The 24,900-nt window shown below is 32.0% G+C and overlaps 1 protein-coding gene across 3 annotated transcripts; it reads right to left on the bottom strand.

The window, feature by feature from the left end:
- Window positions 1-344: 344 nt before the first annotated feature.
- Window positions 345-23,500, bottom strand: LOC127718301 (uncharacterized). 3 transcript variants are annotated; one of them, XM_052224303.1, is made up of 7 exons: window positions 21,021-21,062; window positions 20,477-20,524; window positions 16,699-17,067; window positions 14,840-14,923; window positions 13,970-14,059; window positions 13,316-13,420; window positions 345-474 (listed from the first exon to the last, which is right to left on the bottom strand). In XM_052224303.1, exons 1-7 carry the CDS (start codon window positions 21,028-21,030, stop codon window positions 374-376), a joined length of 807 nt encoding a protein of 268 aa, XP_052080263.1. In that variant the 5' UTR covers window positions 21,031-21,062; the 3' UTR covers window positions 345-373. The 3 variants fall into 3 exon arrangements, with proteins under 3 accessions (XP_052080263.1, XP_052080262.1, XP_052080261.1); XM_052224302.1 differs by lacking the exons at window positions 345-474; window positions 21,021-21,062 and adding exons at window positions 3,987-5,376; window positions 23,404-23,500; XM_052224301.1 differs by lacking the exon at window positions 345-474 and adding an exon at window positions 3,987-5,376 and having other exon boundaries at window positions 21,021-21,068.
- Between the last annotated feature and the right edge of the window lie 1,400 nt (window positions 23,501-24,900).

Genomic DNA, 24,900 nt, shown 5'->3' with positions numbered 1-24,900 from the left:
GCCTGTCCCAAGTCAAGAGCCCTTGCCCCCCCCCCCCCCTGTTCAAATTTCAGTCCATCAATAGCTGTGGTGACCTTGACCTATGTACACTAAAATCGATTGCATCTTCATCTGATAATCATGATAATACAGCATTATATCATACTATATGTTTTGAAGGGATATCGTAAATAACTCCAAAGAATTTGTTCTGGAACCTAAGATGAGATTACCTTGAGAGCAACAGCTCACCTTCTGACTAAGAAATCTAACAAATTAAGTAGTAAATGTTCAATATGGTTAATTTTTTATTTAAATTAATTACAAACAATGAAATGTTAGGCATAAATACACATTCCTTAAAAAATTGATTTAACCTTTATTTTTTTGAAAATTAAAACAGATTGAGGTTTGTGGAATTCATGCATCTGATGTAATATTTTCCACCATATATGTACCACTTATAACAGGTGACATTCCTCTTCTTATCAGCATCTAAAACACAGTAAAATATATATATTACAGAAAAATCATTTTCATTCCTCATACATTGTATCTGTAAAACAATCTAAATAATGAAATCTGGAACTCCAATCTTTGTTTCAAGTTGGGTTTTTTCACGAAGACAAACTTTTCCTTATCAACAGGGCCTTGCATACTATGTTTATAGTGTAAAATAAACTGTAGACCCAAAGATATTTCTTGCCTTGGTGTATAATACATGTATGCAAATATTAATGGCCATATATGATTTAACATGTACAATAAAATTGAGAATGGAAATGGGGAATGTGTCAAAGAGACAACAACCCGACCATAGAGCAGACAACAGCCGAAGTCCACCAATAGGTCTTCAATGCAGCGAGAAACTCCCGCACCCGGAGGCGTCCTTCAGCTGGCCCCTAAACAAATATTTATACTATTTCAGTGATAATGGACGTCATACTAAACTCCAAATATACACAGGAAACTAAAATTAAAAATGATACAAGACTAACAAAGGCCAGAGGCTCCTGACTTGGGACAGGCGCAAAAATGCGGCGGGGTTAAACATGTTTTTTGAGATCTCAACCCTCCCCTATACCTCTAGCCAATGTAGAAAAAACAAACGCACAATAGTACGCACAGTAAAACTCAGTATAAGAGAAGTCTGAGTCCGATGTCAGAATGGGAACAAATGAAAATAAACAAAATGACAATAATACATAAATAACAACAGACTACTAGCAGTTACTGACATGCCAGCTCCAGACCTCAATTAAACTGATTGAAAGATTATGTCTTCATCATATGAATATCAGGCATAATCCCTCCTGTTAGGGGTTTAGTATTAAAAAAAATAAAATATATGAGAAGAACATAACCCGTGTCATGATGTATAGTATACAAATAGTTCAAAGTCAATAAACTATGACTGAGGGGGCAGAGCCAAATTAATTCAATGGCAATGAGAAATGCCAATACTTATACAAATGCATCCCAAAACCAATTGCCTTATCATATTTAGTGGTTCCTTTTAAACTAACATAAACACAAACTTTAACATGTATACTATGCAAAGGATTCAAAGTCAATGAACCATGATGATATAATCTCCATGAACATGGGAAATGAGACATGCAAATGCCAATACAACTGCATACTAATTATCATTGGTTAAATTACCAGTTTTGGTTTATCTTAAACTGAATTATCACTTAATCACAAATTTAACATGTTAACTATGTTAATCAATAGACCATGACTGAGGAAGCAGGCCCAAAAAATATACCTGGAAATGAGCTGTGCCAATGCTTATTTATAACTGTCTACCAAGTACCATTGACCTTCCACTATTGCTTCCCTTTGAACTGACCTTATCACAAACTAAAACTGTGTTGAAGCTGCGTTGGTTCCACCCCTACCATAAAAAATGTTATGGCTTGGTCTTGCTTTTTTCACTTTGTCAGGGCTATGAGAAAACAAGAGGCTCTCAAGAGCCTGAATCACTCACCTGTTATTTGTTTGCTTAAATCTTTCATCAATGATTATTTTTGCTTTTTAATATATATTAATGAGTGGCTTAAAAATGCCATTTAAATGTTCATTGTATCTGTATTTTCTTCAAAAGCAAAACAAAGCATTTTATCCATATGTTCCATTTGAGCCATAGTGTCTATGTTTCTTGACTTACAAGGAAATAAAATGCAAAATTTATACTAGATTCATTTGAGAAGATTTTTAAAGTTGCCTACTTTTGCTGTTAATCGCAGGCTCAACAAATAATGAGATGAGGAAAAAATTTAATAAAAATATTCCTCTCGATACAATTTTTTTATTGTAAGAAGCTTCTGTCCAAGTTTGGTAAAAATCCAGGATAGTTTATGAATCTAATAAATGTTTTAAAAAATTTAACTGCAGACTGTATGTAATGTTAACTGGAAGAAAAACTAAGTCCATTTATAAGTAAAATATGGATAAACAAGTACAAAATTTCCTTCGAGATACTAGCTTTTAATCATAAACAAACTTTTGTCCATGTTTGGTACAAATCCAGGATAGTTTAAGAAAGTTATTAAAATTTTAAAAACTTTAACCACAGAGTGAATGTAATGTTTCCTGGCAGAAAAACATAGTCAATTTATAAGTAAAATACGGAAAAACAGGATTTTTTTTTTTAAACTTACTTCTTGGTCCAAGTTTGGTAGAAATCCAGGATAGTTTAAGAAAGTTATTAACATTTCAAAAACTTTAACCACAGACGGAATGTAGGATCGCTATGTCTCGCTTTTTCGACAAAAGTCGAAGGCTCGACAAAAACATAAACAACTTGTGTAAAATTGTCCTTAAAGGGCAATAACTCCTTAAGGGGTCAATTGACAATTTTGGTCCTTTAAAACTTTTTTGTAGATCTTAACTTTGCTGAACATTTTTGCTGTTTACAGTTTATCTTTATCTTCAATAATATTCAAGATAATAACCAAAAACTGCAAAATTTCCTTAAAATAACTAATTTAGTGTCAGCAACCCAACAATGGATTGTTCGGATTGTCTGAAAATTTCAGGGCTGATAGATCATGACCTTTGGAACATTTTTACCGCATGTCAGATATGTTCTAAATGCTTTAGTTTCTGAGATATAAGTCAAAAACTGCATTTGACCCCTATGTTGTTCTATTTTTCGCCATTGCGGCCATGTTTGTTGATGGATCAAAAATTCGGATACAATTCATAAACTAGATTCCTAAAGGAACATTCATTTAAAGTTGAGAAGTATGAGGCACAATAGTTTCAGAGGAGAAGATTTTTAAATGTTAGCAAACTTGATGAACAAATTGTGTAAAATTGTCCTTAAAGGGCAATAACTCCTTAAGGTGTCGTATAATGGTATGACGTTGTCGTCGTCGTCGTCTACGTCGTCGTCCGAAGACACAATGGTTTCCAGACAATACTTTAGTTTAAGTGAATGGATGTCTGTCATGCTTTAGTGATTCTTAATATAACCAACCAAATTTCTCCCACAAAAAGGGTGTTTATTCTTTTGGTTAGAGGCTTCCCGCCCGAAGAATTTTTTTTGAGAATTGATAAAATCTTCAAAATTGTCGGCCCGCCTCAAGCTTTTGGTTAAGAGGATTCCCGACAAATTATTTTTGATTGGCTAGTAATAATCTTTCGGCCTTGCTTTTGGTTTAGAAGATTCCCGCCCGATTTTTTTTGATTGGCTAGAAATAATCTTTCGGCCTTGTGTAAAAAAAAGCGGGTTTTGTGTTGAAATAATTTGTCAGCCTTGTGTAAAAAAGCGGGGTTTGTGTAATAAAATCTGCGGCCGCCGCAATAAGAATCGAGAAATATGAATCTGCGGGCGGGAATAACAATAATTTGCGGGCGGGAATGATAATAATCTGCGGGCGGGAATAAAAATAATTCGGGGGGTTTACTGCGGCTTTCCATATAAACATATCATTAGTATATTATTTTAATAAATTTGTTTCATACTACAGACATGAAGTTTTCTAATGAGTAATAAATGAGTAACAACTTTTATTCTATTTTTATTTAGTTTAATATCGTTTTGTGTTCATAAATACATATGTTGATTAGTACGCAAACAACTGTAATAGGGACAATTAAACTGGTAAAGTACTAGTAAACGGGTTCAGTAAACATTCTGCAAGTCGTTTTGTTGTATGTTTTATACGATTTGCGCACTATCGTCTACTTCTGAATACATGTCCAAAAATGAATCTTCATTTTCATACTTTTTTCGACAACCATAACGCCATTTTGACGCTCTCGTTCGCCGGTTGCTGTTTTCTTTCACTTCCCGTACTTTTCTTATTTGTTCCCTTTTCAAATTGTCAATTTGCTTAACTTTCCTGCGCTCATCATTCTCGATTTGTTTCTGTAGAAGTGTTATTATATAATCCAAGGCTTCATTCACTTGTGTTTGTAACAATTTTTCATGTTTGACTTCTACATCGCGTAACTTGTTTACAACTCTGTCTACGAGATGTGTACTGTCCTTTGACTTTTCAAACGTGAAGACTTTTAGTTCATTTTGTAACGATGCGATACGTTTCTTGTTTTCCGCTAAGCGAGATTCAACTATCAACTTTTTCGTTTTAAGTTGTTCAATTATTTCGGTCATTTTTTTATTCTCCTTTATCACCAGCGTATATTTTTGGTAAGATTTGATTTGTCGATACAATACCATTTCTTCTACGGTAAACTTCGTGTTTTCCTCTTTTTCGCTTTCTTGTCTTAACGTTTGGGCTGTATTATACTTGTCAATAGTATAGCATGACTTAAACAAGTCTACTGTTCTTAAAAGATTAATCACTTGCTCATCGTGGGATTGGCCAGAAAGTTTGTTGTTGAAGGGAATATATCTGTTTTCGCACCGTTTTAGAATCTTTTTCAGTGATGGAGGACAATTTTTTACATAATCCCTAATGTCTATATTTTCGTCATCAAGATCATCTGCTCTGGTGAAGATAACAACCACGTACTTAAAGAAATCATCTCCAAAATGGGCCAAACAATTGTTAATACTATTGAGTTCTTCCTTTGTAAATACGCCTATTTGCAAAGTCAAAAGAAACGCATGAGGTCCTGGCACAGTCATTCTGATGATCTTTGCTACTTCTTTTGACATGTGCTCATTATTCATTCCGGTATCGAAAATCGGTGGTGTATCTACAATTGTTATGTTGCGATTGAATCTATTATTCGTTCCGACCTTGCATTTGGTCGTAATGCAGGACCCAGACACTTTTGAATTAAATTCCGGTTTGCCCAAGATTTTATTTCCAGTGGCACTTTTCCCTGTCCCTGCTCTGCCAATTATAACCAGGCGCAATTCTGTGTTATCGGTCATTGAGATAATTTTTTCTGTTATAAAAGGCGCACTTACTAAAGCTGGAAGAAAAAAAATACATTTGTTGTTAGTTTCATTTTAGTTCTGTTAAGATACTTTTTATATTATTCAATGAATAAGGAAATCCTAGATTGAAAATTTAGAATGCATTGTTTCTATTGAAGTATATTTCAGAGCTAGCTAACATCGTGCTATGCTGCCTTTCTTCAACAATGGAAAGAAATCAAAGGTCCTGCTATATGTATAAAAGTCAATGGAACTCTGATCGAGTGTTTTGGGGCTACTGAATGCTCAAATTTTAGAGTTTTATATATACAGAAAAACTAAAATATATAAGGGAAACAATTTAATTGCGCTTAAATTTTCCTCTTTTGCATGGTGAACAAAACGGGGAAAATTAATAAGACGAGATTATGAGGGATTTACTAAGCGCTATTAAAGTTGTGATTTTCAACTGGGATGTGATGCATTTTTAAAACATATTGACAAGGAGGTATATCTTTAAAGGTTCAATTTCCAATTTATTTCAGCAAAATTCAAAACGATATGACTTAACATTGTTATATAAATAGAAAGGAGTTTCTTTGACTGAAAAAGTTAAGTTCCGACATTTCGGTGGTAACGGGAACATGTTCAACTCATACCGAATAAGTTGTTTGAAAAGCGATGATAGATTTAGGTAATTTTACATATTGGCTTGGAAATCCAGATACATATGTACCCTGAGTGATTTTTTATGTCATTTCTAAACATAAATGTTCGGCCTTTTTACCCCTAAGTATTTGGTTGCAACATATTGTTTATCACAATTTTACGCCGACAACTCTTCTATTTTGGTACTATTATTCCTTAAAGTAATGGAATAGTACGATCGAATATTTTGGTATCCACAATAAATGTATGTCTAATATATCATATCTCATTTAATTTAAGTATGCGAAGAAATAGATATACGCATTGTGAATTTATATGAATGGTAATACTTGTAAATAAATAAAACATACATAACCTTAACCTTTATTAAATTCTTCCATAGATAATACGATTTGGTTTGTAAATTTAGCTGTACGTGTAATACATATTTCATACGGGATAGCACATCCTAATTTTTACGGAGATATTGTTTACTAGCCCGGACATATAGTTACAATAGGTAAATTAATCGATCTTTTAAATAAACTTATTTTAAAAGGATAGCAATTCAATACTGTAATTAGATCTTTAAATATTTTTTTGTTTATTGGAATTAATATTGATTTTATAATCAATAAATTAAAACCAAACTACTATAATTGTTAAATACACATACATGTGCACATTCGTGGTTCTACAATCTGTCGATACTTATATTTTGGCAATGCACAAGGCCATGTTTTTCTCTGACTGTTTATGACTGAGGTCTTTACTCTAAATCAATTGGATGTTGGATGTGTACTGATTAATAATTTAGTCTTAGATACACGATTTTTTTTAGAAGTTGTTGTTGGCTTTGAACTAACTGTCAGTAACTGCGAGTACTCTCAGATCTGTATGTAGTTTCGTGTTTTGTTGCAGGGATGTATATATACCATGCCACGTCCGGTCTGTGATTTTGATACATATTTTTTGCTTTGTATGAATCTGATGAGTCAAGCCATTTTTAACGGATTTTTATAGTTTTTTCAACTTTTGTACTGTTACATCGCTGTCCCAGGTTAGGGGAGGGTTTGGCACCCGCTAACATATTTACCCCACCACATTCTGTATGTGCCTGTCCCAAGTCAGGAGCCTGTCGTTTGTTGCTGTATATCATATTTGTATTTCGTTCATTTTTTTTGACATAAATCAGGCCGTTTTTTCTCATTTGACATTTGTCATTATTTCGGGGCCTTTAATAGCTGACTATGTGGTATGGGTTTTGCTTATTGTTGAAGGCCAAACGGTTACCTATAGTTGTTAATTTCTATGTCATTTGGTCTCTGATGGAGATTTGTCTCATTGGCAGTTATACCACATCTTATTATTTTCATATGAATTTAGTTATGTCATAAACGAAGAGAAAAAACAGAATTGAGGCAAACGGACATAATCGTGGTAAAAAGTTGATAATGGTAAAAAATATTTAATATGCCATCCAAAATAAAAAAAAAATGAGCTTGAACTAATCGTAGTAATGTTGCTTTAAATTTAAAGTTAACATTTGATGTCTTTCATAAACTGAAGTGTTTCTATTTCGGATTGAGCAATAAGAGAAAAATAATGAACACTTAAACTAAAAACAATTCACCATGGGAACATTGTCTAATTTATATATATCAATGCTCTTGGTACTTTTCTTTAAATCACGAATTCTACATAACATCTGCATTTGCCACTGAGCTTTTGTCAGAACTGTCTTTGGAATATAAACATTTGTGTTCCGTATATTTCTTGACTGTTGCAGTTGGATGAAATACAAGTCTCCCTGTCAAAATTGTACAACCTCGTAAAAAGTATTTGTTGTTTAAAACATGTTTAATATCTAAATCCATCATAAAAGGAAATGTTATGACACGCTATTGATTGATAGATTCAGGAAATATTATATGCATATTGAGGAAAAGACAATTAAAGAAATATTATTATAACCATGTATATAACTGATGTACAGTGTGACACTATGAGTTGGATTGCTAATGTGCTGACTCAAGTATTTCGCATACTATGTGAATCTACAACAAATATCCATGTTAACATCTTTGTTTTATAAAATCGGGGATCGAACCCAAGAAATCTTGCACTAGATGCGAGTAAGCTACCACGAAATGTCTTACGCGGTTATATATATTAAACTTTTCTTTACACAACAAAAGGACAAAAAAGCTAAAAAAAAAAAAAAAACCCGCCTGAAGTGAGTTTTAATCAGAAAAGGTTTCTGTTTATCTTTATCTTACATTCGTCTACCAATGATTTTGAAAATTGTAAGCATAAATCATTCCTCAAATATGTGATTTTTATACAACTTTATATCCTGCAAAATTGAATGTTAAACACATATAAATATAATATTTCCTGCGAAAGTCGACCCTCTTTTGGTAACCCGGCCTCCTCCATCAATAAAAACTGACAGCCATGATACATATATAAGAATGAAAAAAGTGGCGTTAAACGCCAACAAATCGATTAATTAGTCGAATTCAGTTTTGTTGATAAATCAGGTAAATAAAACTAATTATAGATAAGTGAAATATACCAAATGGACATTCAACGCCATAGTCCGAATATGAACTGACAACGCCATGGCCAAAAAAGCAAGTAGACATTAGTATGCAGTTCAAATTAATGTTTAAAATTAGAGAAAAATTAGATTTATGGAAACAATATAGTTTCTGGCAAGTAACTGTTATAATTGTATGGGTATTTATTGTTATCAATAGTGTAATATGACATTTCTACGAGGCTTGTCTGGGGAGTATTTTGATAACTTACAGTCAAGGTCAACATGGCCATCTCGTATGGGTATGATTAAATTATCATTTGTTATACATATTTGAATTGACCAATAACATTACAGTGCATTCTATCTTTACACTTGCGTTTAGATTATTCGGCATTCTCATAATTGCACTGAAAGCTACAGGGCGCGATTTTTGTTTCCTCCAGAAAAGTGAGTATTTTAAACTTGGACAAGAACGTTGTGAGCTAAACAAGAGGAAGAGCACAGCTTTTGACAGCAAATCTATAATTGTTGGAACTGGTTACCATAACAGTAAATGATCAGAAGGGAAAAGCCAGCTGTTATAATTCCTGTAACTGTAGAGTAAAATCTAACGCTAGTTTTGATCGGTAGCATACACTTCTTGATTTTGAGCATTACGTTTCACCGAGTATTACGTTTGTATCATTTCTTTGTTTAAAGTTAAGCATGCTTAGACTTATTTTAATATTAGAATCTTGCAAAGGGTCGATACAATTAAGGTTTCGATGGTACCGACATTCAGGTCGATTTTTCTAATTTGTTTATATGTATATTGTGTTCGAGTCATAAAGACATTAAGAAAGAACATTTTATGAACGTTTAACACGGAAATTTGTGGTGATAGCGTGACAAGAGAGAGTGAACCGGAGAAATTGGCGCGATATATCGCAACTTTCCCTGATTACATAATTATGATGTATGATGTTAATCACTTGACCATTGGCCAATTACTGCCGAGGTATTCCGAAAGGTATGGTCCGTACGTGTTTTTAACGATAATATAAACAAAGTGAATCATGTATTGTCTAAAATTCCAAAATCACGTAAAAATATTACTTTCTAAAAACATCGATCCTGGTGAAGTTTGCTGTCCGATAAAGTTCATTTTAATGATGTAGATGTGATCGCGTTAACCAAAAGTGTTTGGGCAACTGTAAGAAGTGCACATCATATGTGAAAACATATAATTTGAAGTATTTATGACACCACAATCTGAGTTTGATCATGATCATAAAATGTTTAGGGTAAAAACACCGTCTCATTTAGATTAATATTTGTCTATGTTTAAACATATGATTATCTATTCATGCATTTTTGTTTGCTGAACCAAACACTTTGCTGACTAAACCTAAGTGATTTCTATATATATATGTAGGACTCAAATCTATGGTGGGTTCCAGATCCATGGCAGATTCCTAAATTATGGTAAATATGACGTCCTGCCGTTCCAAATCTATGGCAGATTTTTTAGAATCCTAATATATGGCAAATTTTAGTTTCCTAATCTATGGCGGATTTCTAGTTTTCAAATCTATGGCAGATTTTCAGCAAAAGGAGGAACAGTCAATATATGTCTGACCAATGATTTCAAAGTTGCCTTCAACAAGTGGAAGTATGCTAAGGTATAACGAAAACGCCAGTATAAGAATAACGGACAAGAGGTACGACAACGGAAGCATATTCATAACCATTTGTGAAATAGACCTTCCATAATGATCGACCAAATCGTGATGACAACCATAAAATTTTCTTAGTAGGAAGTGAAATATACTAATACAAACTTTAGGAATAAAATGATGTGCTCCAGGAGAATAAGCATTTACTACTCTGTTCATGATACCTTGTTGACCCTGTCCCTTAACACCCAAAAAGCAGTTTTTATTAAAAAGTTTGACTTTTAACCTAATTTATTTGAGCGTTAAAAAACTGATGACGATTTAAGTCAAAGTCTTGTAATGACCAATGGCTTGTCTCAAACAAGTGGCTTTCTTAAAAAAATCCAAATTTCTCCAACAGTACAGTTATTCGACATAAATAAAGCTGAACATAATATGAATAGTTATAATAATGTATGACAGATTTTTTTTTAGTTTTCAAATGTCAAGAGGGATTACTTGCTACAATAGAACAGCCGCTGTAATAAAGCTAAAAAATGCTGTAGATTATGTTTAAAGCAAATTTGAAGAGTACCATATGGATGAAAAGGCAACAAGAAACAGCCTTTGCATGAAAAAAATTATGAAAAAACATACCAAAGTCACAGTAAAAACTCGTAAAATCAAGAAACAATGCAACACCAGGAACACAGACGAGGATAATAAAAGAGGGAGCGAAAACAAACACGAAACATAAACACAGAAAACACCAAAAACACGAAAACCATATGCATTTGTGTGAAACTGCCTGCACTAGCAATTTTGCTGCTATGAATGACTATGGTTTGTTTGCTAGTATCATCCAAATCAGATGAGTACATCTTCTCATTTGCAGGGATTTCCGTTACCGTAGACTAGAATTCTGAAATATTATCTAATTTATGGATTAGGTTCCTTGAAAACTGGCCTTTTCTTTTCCTTTTATATAACAAAACCATCAGCGTTAGCGGCAGCGTGAACATTATGCATGTTATAGTTTACTCCTCTTCCCGGAAAATTACGCAATATCAAAATCTGCCATACATTAGGAGAAAACATAAAACTGCCATAGATTTATGATTTGTTTGGCGCTTGTGACGTCACATTTACCATAGATTAGGAATCTGCCATAGATATGGAACCCACCATAGATTTGAGTCCTACATATATGAGAAAGACAAATGTTTACGACAGACGCCTGACAACCGACAACGACAGACTTTTAAGGTGTGAAAAAAGCTCACAAGGTCTTGGAGGTCAAAGGATCATGAAAACACAAAAGCTACTTTAATAGACTGGTCCCTTGGGAACATCTATTTAAACGGTTTTAGTATTGGAGTGCTTGCAATATGCACTTTGAAAACATCGCACAAGTTTAACCGTAATTTTAGTTTCAATAAGCTAGAGGCATAAATGTGTTTATAAATCCATAATTTGTACGACCCTCTGTGAATTATCCAAATGTTTCATTGATATTGATATGCCAATGATTTAACTTTTAAAACAAGATCACTTTATTGTTGAGTTCAATGATACCGATTTTCTGTCGTTTAAGATTCATCTAGGTGTGATCTTTAGACTAAAAGGAAAATCTAACTTACAGCCATAGGCATAACAATGACAATTCAAGCATTGTAATCAGCCATGTTACTTCTATCACTTTATATCTTATATACGTTTATTCAATGTGATTTTGTTTGATAGTCTTAGTAACCAACAACATAACAATGCGCAATGTTTTACCTGAGTAAGACTACTTGAATGCGTTTTCAATTTACACCATGATTATATAAGTCGAATAATTCAGATCCCCCTTGCAATCGATCTCTCTGAATTATTTGGAACTCCATAATGAATTAATATCTTCGTGAATGAATAAATGAATGAATGAATGAATGAATGAAATTTCAGTACATAACTATTCATGAGAGACAATATATAAAAAATGGAGAATGTGTCCATCGGACACAGATGATGCCCTCACTGGCATATAACGTTATAACGGGACATAACTCAAGAACGGTAAAAGGGACGCCACTCAAATTCGACTTTTATTGTAATAAGCATTGGGTATTTGTTTCATAACATTTGATTGAGGCTAACTTAAGTTAGATAACGGAAAAAAATAGTAATTTTCCATTTGTGAAGGGCCTTAACTCTAGATCTAGAACAGTAAAAGTGACACCACCCAAATTTGAACTTGGTCTGAGTTTTGTGTCATCGTGTTTTTATAAGTTTAATTTCATTTGGTTGAGGCAAACTAAAGTTAGATACCGGAAATCAATATCTTGTCCGTATGCACGTTTTGACGTACAGACAGACAAAGGTAACACGAAAAAAAGTTCGTAAAAATTATTATTTGAATGAATTTTCTAAGTCGAAGGACCATAACTCTGCAAAAAATCATCAGACTAGAACAAAATTCGGACTTGATCTGGAACTTGTAATGATAAAACTGTATATTAACTATCAAATCATTATCTTCAAGCATGACGAAAAAAGTGCGGAACACTGATTATTTAAATGAGTTTTCTAAGTCTAAGAACCCAAACTCTGCAGAAAATCATCAGACCGGAACAAAATGCGAACACGATCTGTAACTTGTCATAATAAAACTGTATACCAATTATCAAATCAATCTTTAAACACGAAGAAAAAAAGTGTGGAAAACTGATTTGCCGGACAGACAGATAGACAGACAAACAACTAAAGTACCCTTCAACTACGTCGGTAGGGGAATAATAAACGAAGACAGGAAGACAGAATTAAGGCTACAACAACGCAAGTATGCTTGGGTAAAAAATTCAATACTGGTCAGCCAAATCAATATGTCTTCGAAATTTAAAAAAAACGATGATCCGGAAATATATGTTTATATTACTTTGTTTAAGAAAATTTTTTCTTAATAAAGCACTTGAATATCATATAACTGTACTTGAGCTGCATGTGCTGCTGGAATGTTGTTTATTTATCGAAGTGTTTCTATTCATAACCTATTGAGTAAATGAGAGAAAAAAAAAATCAGCGCTAAAAATGAAAATAATCTGGCTTTTATCACTTCTCCAATATAAGTTCCCCATTTTGTGTAGTTTTCCTGCTAGTAATTTTAAAATGAAGAGTTATACATACCAGAAGTTTCCTCGGAGCATTCGTTGGAAATGTCGTCGTAATTTAGACCTTCGAGTTTCGTATATTTTTTGTTCCTTATCTTTATAGACTGTACCAGAATAAACCCTGTCAAAATTGTTAAATATCGTAAAAAGTATCGTCTGGTAAATATGTGTAATATGTTAATCCGTGTCTAAAGGAAAGGTTTATATATCCTATTGAATTATTCATTACTGTTTCGTCAAAGGAAAAAAATGTTATATGCATATTCAAGAACAAACGTATTAATAGAATATGAATATAACCCTGTATATTACTATTGTACTGAACCGACAACATGAGTTGGATATTGGACTTACTGACTCAAAGATGAATAATTTTCTTTTACTTTTACTTTTACTCAGAAAATGTTGCTTACTTAGAAAATACAAAACTCTACAGCTTTTCTATTATGAGTGACACACAACCGGATAAATATATTTTTGAAAGAACCAATGTCTCCTTTGGTTGACCAAAATTAACTTCTTTATTCGTCGTCGGGAGTTGCTCACAGACATACATGTATACATAGTTGCTTATTAGTAATTTGTGCTCTTGAAAAGGAAAATCAGGGGAAATTTTACAAATTACTTCTCTCTGGAAAACACAAAGAAATAGTGGAAAGTATGGTCATACCTGTAGTAGCAGCTGTTACGACTATAACAATCGAAATTGTTGTCACCAGAGTGTACGTTAACGTCAAAGGTGTATATCCGTTCTCTGAACCTGCAATTATATTAGATATGAGGAAAAAAAAGAGAAACTATATATATTTTATCTTTTTTTTCGTGACATCACAATAGTTTGACGTCGTCAGTGTATAACCTGATAATGAATAACCATAAAGCATAAGTCGATTACTAATAAACTTATCATATATACCAAGCTTGGAAATCTATACGCTAGGCGCGCGTTTTGTCGACAAAAGACTAATACGTCACGCTATAATACAAAAAAACGTAAAAACAGCCATATTGAGTGCGAAGTTCAAGAGCATTGCGGAACCAAAATTCCGAAAGGTTGTTTTCAAATACAGTGAATGTACATCATTGAGTTCCATACAAATTGATTGTCTTCAATAAAATATTGACATTTGGTCTGAAGTGTGACATGTCAGCATACTATTGTTGTGAAAAGACCTAATAATTGAAAAAAAACACTATCCTTGCCTGTATTGAACTTTGCAATCTTATGCTCTACCAGTTGATATTATATAGCAGAGAGGATAAATATGGAACAGTCTCCTGAATAGGTCACTGAAGTTTGTTGAAATTGACATACTTCTGCAGAATATTATATATCATATAGGTATTTGTCACTTTAAAATGACCAATTATACAACCCTCCAAAGGTACACGTGTGCATTTTAAATAACTTACAGTAAAAGTTAGACGATGTTGTATCTTAGTTTACAAAACAGCTATCTGCAGAAAGACATGTTGCTGTATCCAGTATTGCAAGGTTAACACACGAATGACTCACATAGCTGACGCTAGTATAACTTACATATATCAGGAATTAATATATTTTCTCGCTTCTCCACAGGATCGGTTAATTCATCATCAATACTAGTGTCAAGATTTCCAAAACCTATAATAAAACAAATATAAAAAGTAGCTTTTTGCTCATGGTGAAACACCACTAATGGGGGTCCGGTCTGAAAGAAGTAAATATTTAAAACAAAATAATTATGTAGAATAATTTGGTAATTTCGCAATCAAAGGAAAGCTGAATGACTGGTTATCATAAAGATAAAACCCTTTTTTAGTTTATAATTTTGAGATTAAAAAACTTATGAAATTTAAAAAGGAGGGTACATGTTCCCTGTTCCTCAGATCTGAAGTACCAATCCTGTTTTGATACTTCACAAGTTCAGAGGACCAGTACTCTCTTAAATGCAAGTAAAGGTAGGATGATTTTTACAGTAAAAGACACCATAAGGTGTTGCTTTGACATCCAAATTTAAAGCTTTACTTTTACGAATAGTAATACACCTGTAACACAATATTCCACAATTGCTTCTCAAGTTTACTGTTTAAATATCTAGAAATACTCATATAAATTCTATCAGAATATTCAAAGCACAAGTCATGTTAAATTAATGTAACGTGTTCGCTGTTTTCTATTTTCTGACAAACTTATTTTCAGAAATATATAAACTCAGGCTGGACAAGTTGAAACAAAATATCTGTTTAATGTGGGCATTTAAATATAAATACCATTATTGCACAAAAATAGCGGTTACTTTATAACCCCGCTATTGCTGAAGGTAGGATTTTCGTTTATTGTTTTGTCGTACATTTGGTCGTTGTTTTTTTGTTGCTTTTTTAATTGTTTCTTATTTTGTCATGTCGAGGCCTTTTATAGCTGATTATACGGTCTTCCTCAATATCGAGGGCCGTAATGCGACAAATAGCTGCCATATTCCACGTCATTGGGGCTCTTTTGAATAGTTGTTATAAATTATGCATATTATAATATCTTGGCGCCTGCTTCAGAAACTTAGGGGATAAGAAGTGGCATCCATGCACCCAAATAAGTGTAGAGAGAAGATTAGGTTCCGGAAAGGTTTAAGCGATTTCTGCTCCATTTTGACAAGCAAGTGTCAAGCTGTCCCAAATATATAAAATGTCCGCCTAGTTCACTGCGTGACTTCAAAAGATGACAATACGAGTACTACACATTCCGTCTAAAAACAGACGTACTGTTTAATTCAATTACGGGCCCACACATGTTGCAATGTGTTCTAGTATATTAAAAATAGATCAGCATATGTTACATATAATGTTCAGCATAGATAACTTAAAAATGTTCTGCATGGATTACTTAAAACATTTCAGCAGGATTACTTAAAATGTTCAGAATAGATTACTTAAAAGTTCAACTTGGATTACTTAAAAAACTCAGCATGAATTACTTAATAGTTCAGCATATATTACTTAAAAATGTTCAGCATGGACTACCTATAAATGTTCAGCATGAATAATTTAAAAACGATCAGCATATTTTTCTTAAAAGTCTAGCATGGATTACCTTAAAAAAATGTTCAGCATAGAAACATAATAAAGTGTAGCATGGATTACTTAAAAAATGTTCTGCATAGATAATTAAAAATGTTCAGCATGGATTACTTAAAAAAAACCAGATATTACTTGAAAATATTCAGCATATATTACTTAAAAATGTTAAGCATGGATTACTTAAAAATGTTCAGCATTGATAACTTAAAAATGTTCAGCATGGATTACTAAAAAATGTCCAGCATTGATTACTTAAAAATGTTTAGCATGGATAACTTAAAAACGATTAGCACATATTATCTGCTTTTAATGTATTACGGATATCCTTGAATTATATTGACATACCTTTGCCATTGAAGAATTTGATTAGAGTCACTTTTTGTTGTCCTCCGTTGTCTTTTTTGACAAGCATATCTACCCCAAGTGTACAACTTTTGCTACAGTTCAGATGATGATAGACATAATCCAAACTAAATACGCCGTCAGTTGAAGTACACGAACAGCTGTTGCCGGTACACTCCATGTTTTTCGTGTAGCACTTGTTATCGTATAGGCGAACTACACCTATGGTACGATGATTCACCAAGACGTTAACACTCTTTCCTATTATAGGTTTATAAATGTCAGCATGTAGTCTGAAGGATGTGGTATCAATTCTTTCAATACTAATATCTCCATACACTACCGTATCAGCATACAAAAGGCAATCATTCACTGAAAATATGGAACACTATAACAATAACAACTCATTTAAGGCGGTATGGGTGTCTTCCGCCGTCCCCGATTGTAAAGTTGAAAAACACAATAGGTCTAGAATTCGAATAAGGTGGGCAAATTCCGATGCAGCAATGCAACCTACTTATAAGAACTTTCATTGAAATTAACACATGTGATCTTAGCTATATATAGATTATCATCATTCATATTTTTACAAAAGTAGAATAGTTTTGCTTGATTTCATTTGTTTTGTAAACTTGGCGTATTTACGAAGTATAATTTATAGGAAAGGAATCTTTCAGGATTTTTTTCTTTTTAATGTTATAGCAGGGAAACAAAGAAGTACGGTGACCTAATTTTTTTCTTCTAATATTGTGAAAGCATTTTATAGGAGCTATCTTCTCATATTTTATTTTAAAATTATATCCTTTAGTTTACTTTCTATTAACATTATGGTCGTTTTTTTTTCTTTCTGTATAATCATGTCCCATTTTGAAACAATGTGTAGCTTGAAAACAAGCTGTGTGGCCTAACATTTTTATATTTTTGAACATATCACTATATAAACTACATTTTGGCAAAGTATGAAAAATTTCAATATTTTTTAGTTCATGATCCCATACTACCTTAAACGCAGAACATATTAATTGTATAAGCAAAAATCAAAGTGTTTAAATTCAATACTATTACAGTATTTTTAACGTCATCTAACCATTTGGGACTATAAAAATAATTTGAGCTATATAGCATAATTTTATATGAACAGATCTGTATAGTTCTAGCTTGTAATTTGCTAATCAGAAATGCAAACACAATTGTCTAAATTATCACTGAAACTCAAAACTTGGTTAATGTGTCGACGGCATAGCTCACTGAAATAATAATGTCTACAGCATAGACATAAAGTGTTAAATAAATGGTTTGCTTAAGGTCTCAAAAAAACTTATGAAGAAATGTGTTGCTCTCTATTGTTCTTTTGCTGTTGGCTTTTATGTTAACTGTTTTAAATTTCATTGAATGAATGTCTTTTTTATGATAACCTTGAAATGATATTTTTGTTCATGGGCGATTGTTTAATATGTTATGCCAACGCCAATTTGTCAATGAAAATCATACGAAGTCATTCATACAACTGAACAACTATCGGAACGTTTTGTACACATACAACAGATTTTGTTTAACTACTTGATGCTATTTCATATTCTACCCAAAAAAGAATTGTGCAGACAAATTGCAGATACAAATGATAATAGCATAATTTATCAGCTGGAATATTAGACCCTTCTTGCGTTAAAAGTTAAAACATTTGATCACTAACAATAGCACTAAAATTCAAATATACTTGATTTAATAAATCAATTTATTGAGAAGGATACAGATTACAGATTCTAAAAGGGGATCTCCGTATCTGTTTTCTTTAATTTTTAAAGCCATTCTTGTCTTTTTTTATTCTTTTTTGTTCATTTTCTCTATATTCTCTATTTGTTAAGCCCATTTTCTATATTACATAAAAATAAGAGATGTGGTATGATTGCCAATGAGACAACTATCAACCAAAGTTCAAATAAAGTGGATGTAAGCAATTATAGGCAGCCGTGCGGCCTTCAACAATGTGAAAAACCCATACTGTATAGTTGGCTATGAAACTTAATGGCCCCGACATGAAAAATATGAAGCAATTCAATTTATAAAAACAAACGGCTTAGTTTATCACAAAACAATTTGCGAAAAACAAATATTACAGACACAAACCAACGACTTGGGACACGAACATAATGTGGCGGGGTTAAACTAGTTTCCAGGCACCATACCCTTCCCTAACCGGGAACAGTGGTGCAAGAGTACAACCCATACTATATAGTTGGCTATGAAACTTAAAGGCCCCGACATGAAAAATATGAAGCAATTCAATTTATAAAAACAAACGGCTTAGTTTATCACAAAACAATGTGCGAAAAACATATTTTACAGACACGAACCAACGACTTTGGACACGAACATAATATGGCGGGGTTAAACTAGTTTCCTGGCACCATATCCTCCCCTAACCGGGAACAGTGGTGTAAGAGTACAACATAAGAACAAACTATAAAAATAAGTTGAAAAGGACTTAACTCATCAGATCGACACAAAGCAGAAAACATCTAACAAAAACACAGAATTGAACGTGGGAGCGTACTGTGGATTCATTTATTTTCGTGGGTATCAATTTTCGTGGATTGAGGAAATCTTGCATTTTCGTGGATATTTAATTTCGTGGGTTTGCCAAAGTCTGCATACAAACCAATGGAAAATTTCTAAATCGTTGAACATTTAAATTCGTAGTTTACCTGTACACATGATATCCATGAAAATTGGTATCCCACGAATAATAACGAATCCACAGTAGTTGTAGTTACTGGCAGTTTTTTCAAAGCCAAAAACACCAGCTACTAATTAAAGATAATGTATCTTTGACTAAAATATCAATCAGTACAACCCATAATTCAATGGATTTAGTGTAAGGACGTCATTTCCAGTCAGAGACAAACATGACCCTGTGCAATGCCAAAATATAGGTATCGACAGATTGTAGTAACGTGAATTAGCATATATGTATAACAATAATATTTAGTATGGTTATAATTTACTGATATAACAAAATTTATATGTGTACCAATAAAATAATACTCAAAGATGTAATTACAGTGTTTAATTAGTAAGCTTTAAGAAAAAGTTTTATTCAAAAGGATTGATTAGTTTACCCGGATCGTATCTAAATTTCCGGGTTCGGTAAACAACATTCCCGTAAAAATTAGGATCTGCTATTAAAGTAATTATTTGAAATAGGTTTTTTATAGGTACAAGAAAACCTGCAAACCAAATCATTGTATCTATGGAAGAATCTGGTAAAGGTTGTAAGTAATTAGTGGTAACAAAATCCCTGACTTTATAATTACCAGTAATACATAGATTACTCTCATTGAAATCTAAAACGTTATGCATACTTTATCAACACTCTCATATTAAGGTACAGCTACAATTAGATAGTTTTATCCATGTAATGCATTTAACAATTTAATTTAACCCCCACTTCTATGTTCCTAGTTTTATTACATGTATATACATGACATAGTTTAAAATTCCATTTTGAAAATCTAATAAAATCTTTGCTAATTTTTTTTATAGTTTCTTAAAAGAAAAAGATCTCAATGGTAAATAGTAGAAAAATCTAGAGAGAATCATTTCCCGCCAAATTTCCTATTGCTTGTATTTCGAAAATAAGAACATGGACCTTTCATTATTTTCTGTTTTTTAAGTGCCATTATTTATATACTACATATTTAAAACAGTCTTTTAAAAAGCCTGTAATTTTTAAACAGAGGGTCAAACAACTTAAAAATATATTTGAAGAAATAGAACTTACTGCAGATAAAAATCCACATGACTCGCATGAACAGACATTCCATTCTTCCTACAAAAAACATAACAAATTACATACAAAATGTACAAAAGCCCCATAGGGACCTTATTAGGATTTTGAACATTTGTTTAGTTTACCAATTTATCGATCTATTTAATTTAGTGAACCCAAATTTGTTTTTCAAAGATATTTATTTATATAAAATAAGATCCCGATTTACTGAACTAAGGTGTCATTTTTCCCGAATTAACAAGTCGAGATCTAGCCGAAATCTTAAGAAAATGAATCGAAGAAATCTCTGACAAACAAGTCAGCATCTCATTTTACCCAATGGATGTGGACTAAATTTATGAAGCTGTCGGCCAAATAAATTGACATCCCCTTTATCTGAACGGAAATTTCGAATTCAAATAATAATACAATAAAATGCTCCGGAGGGCTTACTTGATAATTTTAGGAGGCTAAATATCAGTGTGCATAGTGATACTCATTTAAATTGTTCTTAAGTCAAATTATTAATTTCTTAAGACTTAGTTACCAGTCATACCTTTATTCATTTCCTACTGCATATTTTCCTTGCTATATTGTACATCATTCTAAGTTATAATAAGAACAAAACTACACATAGGCTTATAGGAAATCAACACAAATAGAGTGTTTCACTTTGGTTCTATAAATAAAACCTGGTTATTATGTTGATTTCATTTTACACTTGACGTCATTAGAAAAAGAATTCAATATCTTTCGAGTAGTTAAAAATAGATACCGATTTAGTCATTTAAATTAAATATATTTCATTTCGTTTGAAAATGGGTTTTCCCGTTTGGTATTTGTATTAATTATATATAGATGGGAACTAGTGTAACTAGTTCTGAAACTAGTTCTGCAAGAGTATGTACTATTTATAAAGTTTGATGGTACGTGCACAAGGCACGAGAAAAGTTTTGGCGGTTTCTACGGGTGGGGTTTTATGGTACTATATAAAGTTTGGCATTTAAATGTATTAGTATCGAAGGTGCTCGCAGTTACGTCGAATCGTCACGAAGTTAGTCACATTAGTATATATACAGTGGCTGCTATGTTTTTAATACATGTATTTATATATGTTGGTTGTATAAAAGAAACCTGTATTATAAAGTTTAATAAAATAATGCATCGCAAGAGAAGATAATATGTTACTGCGAGCAACTAATCCTATTTCTGTGTTTGTTTTGTTTAAAGCCTATTGAATTTAGAGTAGAAATACTTTAAATTCGGACGAGCAGGGCGAGGGAGAATTTAAGTGTATTTATAAAACTGTCATAGAAATTCTTGTTAATTGAAACGGACAATTTTGCAAAGCGGATTTTTCAAGCCTATTTCAAATAAAGGGACGATCAAGTATTTTGATTATAGAAGTTATAATCTTTTCACTAGGTTTGACGACATAAGAAAATGTTCATTCTATATTGAAAACATTAACGGTACCTATTCTACTGTAAAGGCGAACGTATCTCAATGGACCAACAGTGTCCCCAATATTTAACTTATCAAACAATCAATGTTTATAACGAAACCGACAACAGAGGATATTGAAATTTTGTTTCAAAATATTCATAATAATCTGACACTTTCTATTGTCTAACTTGAACATCAAATTTTACTAAAATTTGGCAATCATGAAAATCTTTAAGTTCCTATTATTTCATTTTTTTTATATATGAAAATAAGGGTATATGGTATAATTTATAATGAGACAACGATTATTAAGTAAAAATAAAATAAATAAAATACAAAAACAAAAGTAAACAATGACAGGACACAGTACGTCTTTCAACAGTGAACAGAGCATAGAGTATGGTAACCTATAAAAAACCTTGATAAGACAAAAATGGAAAACAGTTTCAATAAAAACCTACAGATTAATTTACACTTCTTAATTAGCAGTTAATTTCTACATCGTTTGGTCTCTGGTGGAGAGATGTCTCATTGGCCATGTCTTCTTATTTCTAGATATAAACAAATATGAGAGACAGCAACCAACGAAAAACCGTGGATTGCAGCTTCATGGCTTGATAAATAGAGCTGCAAAAGGTGATGGGGAGGTGTTGAATCCTCCTTTTTACCTGGAACAGTTGTGAAAAAAAAATACATAAATCTAAATAATCCTTTGGAAAGGTCTGAACTTATCAGCTTAGTACTACACACAAAACAAATGTCAAGTAGTAACTCAGCTACGTTCTCTAAAACTAAATTTCACTCAGTGCATCCCCGATGAATTTAGTATAAAATGCACTCTGAGAGAACATTGTGCAATGTCAATATATATATAAGAGTCGTCATGATGTATTCCCATTTGTGGTTATACATAGATAACAATACAGCTATAGTTTTGTTTATAACTATTAAAATAAAATCAATGTAAGTACTGATAGAGACAACATGTAAGTATTACTCTATTGCGTTATATATATTTCACATATTTCCCATAATTATAAAAATAAGGAGATGTAGTACAAATGATTGATTGCCAATGAGACAACTATCCACCTAAGTTCATATGAAGTGGATGTAAGCAATTATAGGCAACCGTACGGCCTTCAACAATAAGAAAAATACATACCGTATAGTCGGCTATAAAAGGCCCCGACGTGAAAAATGTGAAGTAGTTTAATAATGAAAACTAATGGCCGAATTTATAACAAAACCATGCCCATATTGAACATATAACCCTGACTTTGTAACCATTTACAATATTACAGATTGTAAACTGCTACATATCTATGAGAATGAATCAAACTAGTATTGAGATACGAACTAATTTCTTTTTAGTTGGACGATACTGTTATATAAACAATGCCTTTCCAGTTGAAAACGAAACCAAAAATACGTTTTAAGTGTAAATGATCACATTACCAAAAAATGATTATAATCTAATATTCCCTACTTACCTTAGTCAGTTTTCAGATAACAGAAAATGGTAACATTTTTTCTTTATGTCTCTTCGTTTTAATACGATATTACTATAGTTATGTTCGCCATTGTAACTAGTGCGCATGCTCAGTTTGAAGATATAATTCAGGTAAAACATATTTTTATTCGAAGAAATCTATGGGTAAAATTATTAATATTACATTTATGAAGGGAATAAATGAAACTTTTGAGATCAGTTCCAAATACATTTATTTTTATGAAGATAATTTATCAGGTTCTAGAGCAATATCAATTTCTACCAAAATATAACTGTCGAAGGATATTACAGAATACTTATTATTGCATCAGCCTTTGCATATTATGTGTTTTATTTTCGAAAATCAGTTTTCAGAAAAACAAATTATAGAAAAATTGAATAAAGTTGCTTTTATAAAGAAATATAAGAAATTAAGTTAACTTAGTTTCTAAATTTAAAACTTTGTAATTCCAAAATTTTTATTTTTAAATTATCGCAATGATCCATATAAATAAATAATATTTTTTCTAATAGTTATTTTTAAAAAGAAAATTATCAATACCGATAAGGTCATTTAAATTTGTTGGTTTGACTTAGTACTATGACTCAAGTTCTTCTTACTCGATATTGTAATTATTGTTAATTATAAACATACCAAGCATTATAGAAAAATAAACAAATGACATATTTTTATAAAGTTTGCTGAGTGAGACTTTTATCTTTCAACTAGTTTTAAATGAATATTTAAAAGGTAAGTGTAAAATGGCCATTGTTTTGCTATTTTTTATACATGTAAGATTTTGCTGTCTGTCTTTCAAGTTGAAAAACGAAAATAAACATTATGGTTTAAAAACCCAGCTTTTATTCAAATATGAATGAAAATATTACAAAAAAAACATTATTAAATTTTTCTTACTTACCTTAATCAGTTTTCAGGTTATTCAAATTTGTAACTTTAACTCTGTTGGTCATATCGATTGTGATGCAATGTAACTACAGGATATTAATTTGCCGTTAAAACTGGTGTGCATGCTTAGATGATCATAGTTTTAAGACCTCATTCAAAATACAAAAATATATATTCGTCTAAATCTATAGGCAAAATCAAAAAAGCATTTCTGAGGAGAACAATTGCCACACCATAGATCAGTACTAAACATGTCTATTTTAATGAAGTTACTATAGTAGATTCCAGTGTAATATTAGTTTTTACCAACATATGACTGTCGATGGATATTACAGAATACTTGTTTTTTCATTAGCTGTGCATATTGTACTTTTTATTTTCGAAAAGCAGTTTTTAGTAAAACATAGTATACAATGGGGGAATAACGTTGCTTTTATAAAGAAGAATAAGAAATCAACCAACGTTAATATAATTGCTAAATTTAAAATTTTGTAATTCCTCAGTTTCTATTTTTAAATTTATGACCCATAAACATAAATGTAAATTTTCCATACGGATATTTTTGAAGAGAAAATGATCATTTCCGATTAG

The sequence above is a fragment of the Mytilus californianus genome, unplaced genomic scaffold, assembly GCF_021869535.1.
Source record: "Mytilus californianus isolate M0D057914Y unplaced genomic scaffold, xbMytCali1.0.p SCAF_10, whole genome shotgun sequence".
Taxonomy (NCBI): Eukaryota; Metazoa; Mollusca; class Bivalvia; order Mytilida; family Mytilidae; genus Mytilus; species Mytilus californianus.
This window is presented reverse-complemented; position numbering and strand designations above follow the sequence as displayed.

Bases quoted from the DNA above. Each gene is read 5' to 3' on its own strand.
- LOC127718301 (XM_052224301.1), bottom strand. The intron at 17,068-20,476 runs GTAAGTTCTATT...CCATATTTTCAG, and splicing joins CATGTGGATTTTTATCTGCA to TGAATGATTGCCTTTTGTAT. The intron at 5,377-13,315 runs GTATGTATAACT...TTTTTCTTCCAG, and splicing joins ATGCTCCGAGGAAACTTCTG to CTTTAGTAAGTGCGCCTTTT.